This window comes from Gorilla gorilla, chromosome 10 (genome assembly GCF_029281585.2).
Source record: "Gorilla gorilla gorilla isolate KB3781 chromosome 10, NHGRI_mGorGor1-v2.1_pri, whole genome shotgun sequence".
In the NCBI taxonomy this organism is placed as follows: Eukaryota; Metazoa; Chordata; class Mammalia; order Primates; family Hominidae; genus Gorilla; species Gorilla gorilla.
In genome coordinates, this window is record NC_073234.2 from 103663568 (window position 1) to 103674187 (window position 10620).

The 10620-nt window shown below is 36.5% G+C and overlaps 1 protein-coding gene across 1 annotated transcript; it reads right to left on the reverse strand.

Annotated features, from left to right (window-relative positions):
• Positions 1 to 410: 410 nt before the first annotated feature.
• Positions 411 to 2118, reverse strand: LOC101126949 (protein FAM114A2-like). The gene is given in 2 exon segments (XM_055357444.2): positions 411 to 1002; positions 1004 to 2118. Coding segments are annotated over 2 exon segments (966 nt in total). The 5' UTR covers positions 1883 to 2118; the 3' UTR covers positions 411 to 915.
• Between the last annotated feature and the right edge of the window lie 8502 nt (positions 2119 to 10620).

A 10620-nucleotide genomic window follows, 5' to 3' on the forward strand; every position in this document is an offset into this window, starting at 1 on the left:
TTGCTACTGTATTTATCACTGAAGTAAACAATATGTGCAGCTTAATAAAAATAAACAAGAACACTGAATTAAATGGAGTGGGGTGTTGCAAGGGGGTGTAAACAGTGAGTGAAGGGTAAGGATACAGCCCTCCCAGTAAGGCACAGAAAATGCCTTTTTTCTCATCTCAAGAGTTAAAATGATTTCAAAATTGGGAAATGTTGCAATTTTTTAATTTTACAGATGAAAAAGGTGGAAGATAAAATAATTTAAGAAGTCCTATTTTGCTAGCATAGGCTAAAAGAGAACACAGCTTTGTGAATTTTTAATGACCCGTCTATTAAGGTAGAAGTCAAACTATTCCTATGTTAAAGCTTTAGTTTAACTAATCAAAATGAAATGATCAGGAAACAGATTTTTATTTTAGCTGATTCTTTTTTTTTTACTTTTTTTTTTCAGTTTTCTTAAAGCCATAGATTTTATTCCAGAAAGGAGAAAGTACATGGCATTAATAAACCACACATGCCATGAATTTTAGAACACTAAATTATTTTTCTCTGGCTTATCAACCAGTTATATCCATGGGCTGCAAATTATATCCATGACAAAATTGATAACATTTTGCAACATGTCAAAGAAAGACCAACATTTTTGCCTGAGTGTCCCACTAATCTTTATCTAGAGTTATTATTCTTGGACTTTCTACAAAAGTTTCTTTTCAAATAATTTATGAATTACAACAACTGGAAAGAATACTGTGAGGACCTGAATACTTCAATCAAACACTGAAGGCAACAATCTTCCTCTTTAAACCATCTCTCCTGCCTGAATTTTTATATACTAAAATAACCCCACTCCTTCATTTCTGCAGGAGTAGCCAGAATAAGGTGGCATTCCTTGGCCGTCACAAGTCCCAGGTCAAAACGTCTCCATTCTTCAATGTTCTAACAAAGGTTTCTGGCCCTGCAGCTCATGCCTGTGTGATTCAATCTTGTTCTCAATGAGAGAGATCTCTAGCACAGGTTAAGAGTAGCTGAAAGGCGTCCTGGATGTAGGAGGCACTGTTTGATGCCTCTAGAAATACTGCAGTGATTAATGGGTTAAGGACATCTGCCATTTCTTTGACCCCAGCAGTTGTTAGGCAGGTGGTGAACTCTTTAGACAGAGAGGACAACTCTTTACACAACACAATTGTCATCTGGGAAAGAGTTTGGCTCCTTTCTATGGCTGTCACTTCCTGCTTCCTGCCATGCAGAACCAATGCAGCTGTTTTGTGGAATAGTTCAATTGAGCCGGCAGTCAGTTCAGCCAGGCTCCGGATTGCAAACGCATGGATATCCTCTATTGAATTTTTGTTGACTTGCTCAGTATTTTCTGCTTCCGACTGTTTTTCTCCTTCTTCATTCTCTGCTAATGGCTTGGTCAGAGACTTCCTGATCCATTCGTGGGCGGTGTTTCTTGCCCTGGCAAGTTTCTCTGGTTTGGAGGAAACGTGCAGCTGGGAAAACAGCTCTGTTATGTCCTTGGTAAAATCTTCATCCCCTTTTTTCTCTTCTTCCTCTTCTTCACAAAATTCTGCTAGAGAAAATGCTTCTTTGAGTTGCTCTAATTCAACTTTTAGAGTCTCTAATTCTTCTCCACTCAGAGAATTAAGGATAGATTTCACCTTTATTTCACTTTCTCGGGAAAGCATCTCCAGAGCTTCTAGATGTGAAAGGCCTTGAAATTCATCAAAGAGTAGCCCATAATGAGTTTTCTTGTCTGTTTCCACGGTAACCTCATTGGAGGCCCGTATCTCTTCTTTCTCCTTCGCCTCTCGTAAAACCTGGGATAGTGTAGCATTTCGGTTCATCAGACCCTTGGTTCTTTTAAATCCAGGATCCCCTTCTGCTATCACATCCATTGTCTTTTTTCCAATGAATTCTAAGGCATCCAACCCCCCACTATAACACTCTTTCCTGTGCTCTGAACAGCAGTAGAGATGGTCGAGAATACACCAAATGCCCCAGCCACTGGGGAGGAGTTTTCATTCTCTTTGGCATTTGTCTCTCCTGCTACATACTTGACTTCAGTTGAAATTTCACTGGGACTAGGGATTCCAAGGGAAGTCTCTGCCTTCTCGATGACATTTGAAATGCCTTGTCCAAAATGAAGAGCAGTACAGCTTAGTAGCTAAGAGCACGAGCTCTGGAGTTTACTTTCTTCCTGTCCTGCAGCGATTATGGGGAAGTCAGGTCACCTGTCTGCCTCTCCGTTTCCTCATCTGTCAAATGGAGTTCTGGGTCCCTATCCGGCCGCCACCCTCAGCACAGCCACCGCAGCCGACTCGGCGTTCCTACCTGTAGCTGATTCTTATACTGTTATTTTACTTTACTCTTTAGTTACGAGGAAGAGGACATAAAAAATCTTGAATTTCACTCCTGTTGCTCAGTGACAATGTTCAGAGAAATGTGGCATTTTAAGCATCATTTTGGTAAACTTGGTTATTTTTGCATGACCATCTGTCCCTAAACTACATTATTAAGGATGTTCTTAACTCTGTTCTTTCAATGTAAAAATAGAAAAAAGCAAAACAAAACAAAAAAAAAACAAAAAACCAATAACAAAAAACTCCAAAGCACTGAAATGTTTTTCTATGCTCTACCTGGGCTGGTGGAAGGGGGAGGATGAGGAGAGAAAACACAAAGGGATATGCCTTAAATATTATTGAATTTTAAAATAGGAATTAAGAATTTAACTTTTACCAAGTTGTTGCTACTTAAAGGACATAACACTCTCAAAAATGTTCTGTCAAATCTTCTAAACTATGTATAGAGTTCGTATGATTTGCTCTTTCTGTATTGCCTTATTTTTAACTGTTATATAGGGAATGCTAATTTCCTAATAATAATTATTGAGTAATATCTTGCCACAAAAGCAATATATGTCCACTAGAGTATGAGACATGACAGATGGAAAACAAAAAAAGAAAATAAAAATCATTAGCAACTCCACCATCTGGAGACATTTCTCTTTTTATTTAGAAGATATTCTTATTGTTAAAAAGGGTAACAATTGAAAAGTCAGTGTAAAAACATTTGAAAATGTTAACAATATATGAAGTGAAAAATAATCAGATTAAAAAAAAACCAGTTCTGGCCAGGTATGGGGGCTCATGCCTGCAACCCCAGTGCTTTGGGAAGCCGAGACAGGGCAGATGACTTGAGGTCAGGAAATTGAGACCAGCCTGGCCAACATGGTGAAACCCCATCTCTACTAAAAATACAAAAATTAGCCGGGTGTGGTAGTACACACCTGTAATCCCAGCTACTTGAGAGACTGAGGCAGGAGAATTGCTTGAACACAGGAGGCTGAGGTTGCAGTGAGCCGAGATCAAGATCGTACTACTGCACTTCAGCATGGGTAAGAGAGTAAGACTCAGTCTCAGAAACAAAACAAAACAAACAAATAAAAACAGTTCTGGATCAAGTACACATACCTCTTTCTATTCCTCCTACTTAATACATCAATATTCTGCTCTCTCTGGCCAAAGGACCAGGAAAAGAGTAATCTAGCAAAATAGAAAACTTTGAGACAATAACCACCCTGTTCTAACCAAATGTCACAGAAAAAAGCACTGCTCTGTCTTCGTCCCAGTGAGAAAGGCCCATCAGGGAATTCAGATATCCACTCCTATCGATGTGTAATGAGGTGCCCCAACCTCTCCAGTAGGGTGGTGTTAGAGAAGGCTGAGTCAGGAGCTGGGACTTTTAATTTCTCCCTGGTGATTATCAGACACTACTCCCCCATATATTCAGTGGAGGCATGTGAGGATGCTGGACTACCATCGCCATCCAGTCATAAAAAAGCACTCTCTCTTCCCACATGTGTCAGAGAAGACTAAGTGGGGAGTAAGGAGGCTTCCCTGACTGCAGTGTCAGTGGAAGTTATGTGGGAAGCATTAATGAAGTGCTGTTCCCACTCTAGGCAGGGTGGTGTCACCAGATGGCTAGTGAGGAGCATGAAATACCATCTCTGCTCAGAGGTAACAAAGTACTCCTCCCATTTGGGGTGCCAAAGAAGGACAAGTGGAGAACTGGGACTTTCGCTCCCACATATCAAAGAAGGTTTGCTAAAACAGAGATTTAAATAAGGCCCAGAGTTGCAAACACAATACACAAGATGTGCAAAGCACAATAAAAAAATCACAGAAAAATCTCACCTTGAGTGAGAGAAAACAATAGATAGATGAAAATGCCAGGATGACACAAGTGTTGGGATTAACTGATAAGGATTTTAAAACAGCCATCCTAAAAATGCTTTTGTGGGCAATTAGAAATAGATTTGAAACAAAAAACAAAAGTAGTCCTCAGCTAAGGAATAGAAGACACTAAACAAAAACTTCAGAACTGAAAATACAATAACTGAAATAAGAAACTCAATGAAGAGGCTCAACAGCAAAATGGAGAGGACAGAGGAAAGAATCCAAGAATTTGAAGATATAACAATAGAAATTACCCAATCTGAACAATAACAAATGTAGACTGAAAAAAAAAAAGAACAGAAACCTAGAGACCTGTGGGACTCTAATAAAAGATATAACATTTGTGCCATTGGAGGGTTAGAAGGAGAGGAGAAAGGGGATAGGACTGAAAAAAGTATTTGAAGAAATAATGGCTCAACATTTCCCAAATTTGGAAAAAGACATAAATCTACAGATTCAGGAAGCTGAGTCAACCAACAGGCTCAACCCAAAACGTTGCACAGATGTGGCTGAGCCTTAATTATAACAGCGCTTTTTCTTTTGTTGAATGATTTCAGCAGAGATTTCTAACTTTGACTAAATTATGATGCATATACAAGCAAAAGTTATCTATCTAGTCTGGTGGATTAAAGACGGGTCTTAATCTCTCATTTTCTTCATTAAAGAGTGGAGTCTATTTTGCCTCCATTTAATAAAGGCCTATGGCTGCTTTTTCTAGAAAATGCAATGGATGTGACACTGTTTCAATTCCAGATCTAGCCTTTAAGAGTAGCAGCTTCCAGTTCCTCTCAAATGGAATACCAGCTATTGGAACACTCTCTCAGAACCCAGTCACCACGCTGTGAGAAGCTCAAGCCCCATGGAGAGGACACAGCTGTTAACCAATGACCTGCATATTCTGCCAGCCATATGAGTGGTCCCCTTGGATTTTTCTAGCCAAGTTGAATTTCTGATGACTGAATCCCCAGTCAATGTGATGTGTTACAGCAGAACTGCCAAGCTGAGCCAGTCAACATACAATAATAAGACATAATAAAGGAATTATTCTAATGCAAAGCTTTGAGTTCCTCTACTATTAGAATAAAAACTATTTCAAACAGATTTTGATGGCATGGGAAAATGTTGATTTTAATGTTAAGTTAAAACAGATGAGAAAAGTAGCAACCTGCGACTGATATTGTTTAAAAACGTGGTAAATGCAGTATAATTTAGCACTTCATTTATACATGTAGGACCTCAAATAATCATCTCATATTTTCATAATTGTATGATTAGAAGAGTATACAATATGTTACCAGTAGTTGAATAATTTATTTCCTCAAATTTCTTTATTTTTCACAAATAACAGGTGATGCTAGCTGTAGAGAAAATATTTTAAATATTTGTCCTATCATTAACAATACACAGAATAAATCTGGTAGTTTAAATATAAACAGTAAATATAATAATAACTCTCAGTTTGGAAGATAAATTCAGAATATTGAATTATATAATACAGTAATGTAATTTTCATTGACAAATAACAATTATTAGAAGAGTCAATAATGTGGGAAAAATGTTGATTTTAATGTTAAGTTAAAACAGATGCCAAAAGTAACAACAGGTGATTGATGTTGTTTAAAAACATGTGGTAAATGCAATATAATTTAGCATTTCATTTATACATGTAGGACCTCAAATAATCATCTCATGTTTTCATAGTTATAAAGTTGTAAATAACATTAATTCTAATTAAGTTTTGCTATATGCTAATTCTGATTCTAATTTAGTTTTGCTATAGTAACCAAGTAATTTTTAAATATTGAAAGTGCCAATCAATAAATATTGCTCTTAGTGCCAAATCATATTTCTTGTTTTAATCCATGATTAAATGACTTCTGTTTTTAAGTTAAAATTGTTTTAGAAATAGATGTTTTAAATGAAATTTGTTTTTATTATCCCTGTTATAGACTCAGAATTTCTAAGAGATGTATTGCATGGAATAATAGATAGAGACTCAGAAGGGACTATAGTGTTTATCTAGTTAACCTCTTAACTATGGAGATAATAATTTAATGTACAATAATTTAATCTCTTCTGCTATCTGGAATTAATCAAATAGCAGAAGAGATTAAATTTGATCATTGAAGTTGGATCATGGAACAGTATCTGACCTTCTCGAAATCGTCAAGTGGTGGTAGGGGGTTGGTTGGGGGGCTTGAGGTTAGAGGCAGATAATCCCACTACAGAGGAGGTTCAGTTTAGAGACAAAGTAAAACATTGAGAAAATAGCAAGATGGATAATTTTCCTTAGAAAGTAGGTTATCATTAGGAAAACCACTTTATCTACTTTTGGAGGAGATTTTTGAACATTACATCGCTTTATACAGCATAACCAAATTAAATGTATAGCTTTTTAGGGGTGAGAACTCTAAATATTTTCCCCATATGCCACATTATCTTCTTGAATACTCCAGGGATTTTTCTAGCGTTAAAGTAAAATTCGTTAATTCTCTGTTATAAACCCATAATTTACAAGGCACAAGATTTTTATTGAATGGTGAGAATATTCTGGCTCTCAACAACTACTTCTACTAGGAAAGACTAACAATTATTTACTCATTTATTCAACAAATATTTTTTACTGAGCACTTTCGTGTTATAGTCACTTTAATAGGTTCTGAGGATACACCAATATATAAAGCAGGCCAATTCCCTACTCTAATGGAATTTATATTTTAGAAAGAAAAAAAGATAAAAATACAAATAAATACAGTCATTCACCACCTAACAATATTTTGGTCAATATACAATGTGGCCCCACAAGATTACAATACCATATCTTTACTGTGCCTTCTCTATGTTTAGATATTTTATTTTATTTATTTATTTATTTATTTTTGAAACAGAGTCTTGCTCTGTTACCCAGGCTGGAGTGCAGTGGCGCAATTTCGGCTCACTGCAAGCTCCGCCTCCTGGGCTCACGCCATTCTCTTGCCTCAGCCTCCCGAGTAGCCGGGACTACAGGTTCCCACCACCTCGCCCGGCTAATATTTTTTGTATTTTTAGTAGAGACGGGGTTTCACCGTGTTAGCCAGGATGGTCTAGATTTCCTGACCTCGTGATCCACCCGCCTCTGCCTCCCAAAGTGCCTGGGATTACAGGCGTGAGCCACGGCGCCCGGCCGTTAGATATTTTAAAATACACAAATACTTACCACTGTGTTACAATTGCCTACAGTATTTAATAAGTAACATGATGTACATGTTTGTAGCCTAGGAGCAAAAGGCTATACCATATAGCCTAGGTGTGTAGAAGGCTGTACCACATAGATTTGAGTAAGTACACTCTATGATGTTCACACAATGATGAAATCGCCTGACAACACATTTTTCAGAACGTATCCCCATCATTAAGTCATGCATGACTGTATATAAAAAAGTATCAGACAGAGATAAATGCTAAAAACAAAAATAAATTAAAGGGACTATTTTAAATAGAATTATTTAGAATAATCTTTATAAGATGTTTACATTTGAGCAAAAGCCAAGATGAAAGGAAAAACATATAATGAATAAATAACTAAAGGGCTATTACATTTTTTTTGAAAAGGAAAGTGATAAGAACTGTAGTTTATATTAGGGACATGCTATTCAAGTAAAGATAAATAAATATTGAAGAGTTATAAGTTAGGAGGTTATTACAAGAGATGAGTAAGTGCTAATATTGGTTACATCCAGGTCAATGGAAGAAGAAACAGATATAGTGGGCCTTGCAGAGGTAAAATTGGTTAACTTTTCATGCTAATGAGTTAAATGTTGATTCATCATTCCCATCTTCATCATCATTAATATCATGAGCAGCATAATTTTAATAGGTGGTTATCATTGTGCTAGGCACTTCACATGTGGTACTTCATCTAATCCAAAACTGATTATTGAACAATAGCTATTTTAAAAATTATTTTTATTTTTAAAATAAGGAAACTGAGATTTAGAAAAGTGTAGAAACTCTGAGTCACACAACCAACAAGTGATATGGTGGGATTCAGCCTCCAGAGTTTACACCACTAACATTTTGCATTGCTGCCCCCTTTACTATGCCAAACTCTTACCATTCTAAGTATTCCTCAGACTCACAAGGAACACTAAAACTCACTTTCTATCTGTGTCTTTCTGCCTTAAAAATATTTCATAGATAATATCTTGTTTCATGAATCAATTCTGTGATCTTGGGTATTTTTACTAAAATAATGTAAGTAAAATATATTTTTTGTTATAATTATTATATGAAGCCTAATTTAATTTTTAATGTTTATAAAGGGTCCTATTTGGGAGAGTTCTTCTATTTTTCTTCTTAATAATTGTTTCATTTTCTCTAAGCTCCTACAATATCTTCTGTTTAGTTATTAACTTTTTTATTTGTCACCATCTTTCATATTTCTTCATATCATTCATATTTCTTTTTTTGGGGTCTCATACATTTTTTATTTATTTATTTATATATATTTTTATTATACTTTAAGTTCTAGGGTACATGTGTACAATGTGCAGATTTGTTATATATGTATACATGTGCCATGTTGGTGTGCTGCACCCATTAACTCGTCATTTACATTAGGTATATCTCCTAATGCTATCCTTCCTCACTCCCCCCACCCAGTGTGTGATATTCCCCTTCCTGTGTCCAAGTGTTCTCATTGTTCAATTCCCGCCTATGAGTGAGAACATGCGGTGTTTGGTTTTTTTGTCCTTGCGATAGTTTGCTGAGAATGATGGTTTCCAGCTTCATCCATGTCCCTACAAAGGATGTGAACTCATCCTTTTTTATGGCTGCATAGTACTCCATGGTGTATATGTGCCACATTTTCTTAATCCAGTCTATCATTGATGGACATTTGGGTTGGTTTGAAGTCTTTGCTATTGTGAATAGTGCCACAATAAACATCTGTGTGCATGTGTCTTTATAGCAGCATGATTTATAATCCTTTGGGTACGTATCCAGTAATGGGATGGCTGGGTAAAATGGTATTTCTAGTTCTAGATCCTTGAGGAATTGCCACACTGTCTTCCACTATGGTTGAACTAGTTTACAGTCCCACCAACAGTGTAAAAGTGTTCCTATTCCTCCACATCCTCTCCAGCACCTGTTGTTACCTGACTTTTTAATGATTGCCATTCTAACTGGTGTGAGATGGTATCTCATTGTGGTTTTGATTTGCATTTCTCTGATGGCCAGTGATGATGAGCATTTTTTCATGTGTCTGTTGTCTGCATAAATGTCTTCTTTTGAGAAGTGTCTGTTCATATCCTTCACCCACTTTTTGATGGGGTTGTTTGTTTTTTTCTTGTAAATTTGTTTGAGTTATTTGTAGATTCTGGATATTAGCCCTTTGTCAGATAAGTAGATTGCAAAAATTTTGCCCCATTCTGTAGGTTGCCTACTTGTTCACATATCATTCATATTTCTTCTTATATCTCTGTTATTTTCTTTTGCATTGTTTCCTTGAGTAGATCTTGCATTGCCTAACTTGATTTTATGTGACATTATCTATATTATTTACTCTATCTAATGTGTATTTGTAATTTTCTCTGGTGGAATTAAGCCCATTCAACTTTTAACAACCACTTAGTCTTTCACTTTTAATTTTTTTTTTTTTTTTAGATGGAATCTTGCTCTGTCACCCAGGCTGGAGTGCAGTGGTGCAATCTCGGCTCACTGCAACCTCCACCTCCTGGGTTCAAGCAATTCTCCTGCCTCAGCCTCCTGAATAGCTGGGATTACAGGCACCTGCCACTATGCTCAGCTATTTTTTTTGTATTTTTAGGAGAGACAGCGTTGCACTATGTTGGCCAGGCTGGTCTCAAACTCCTGACCTCAGGTGATCCACCTGCCTTGGCCTCCCAAAGTGATAGGATTACAGGTGTGAGCCACCACGTCTGGCCTCACTTTTAATTTTTTATAAATGGCTTATATTTTCTGAAATTTTCATCTATATGTTTGAAGGAATCTACTTTATTGATAATTTATCTTTATGATTTTGTGTGATTAAGTTAAGCCTTAATTTGACCAAAATCTAATTATTATTATATAGCTCCCAGGCATGAATGAGTGTATTAATGTCTTTATAATCTCCTCTCTTCCCATCCTCTGCTTCTTTCTCTTTCTCTCTGTCTCATTGTTTCATTTGGAGCAAGGATACTTTCTTCAATGGAATATATATAATAATATAAACTAAAAATAAAATCCTAAATCCCCAACAAATGCATGGATCCCCTGTTGGCCAAGGAGAACCCAGAAAAATCTTAAAAGCAGAGTTCCAGGCCATGACAGAACAGGAGGTCAGTCATGGCTTATACCACCTCACTTTTGTAATTTAGACACAACTGACCAGCATTAATGTTAAAGTAAAGGTCATA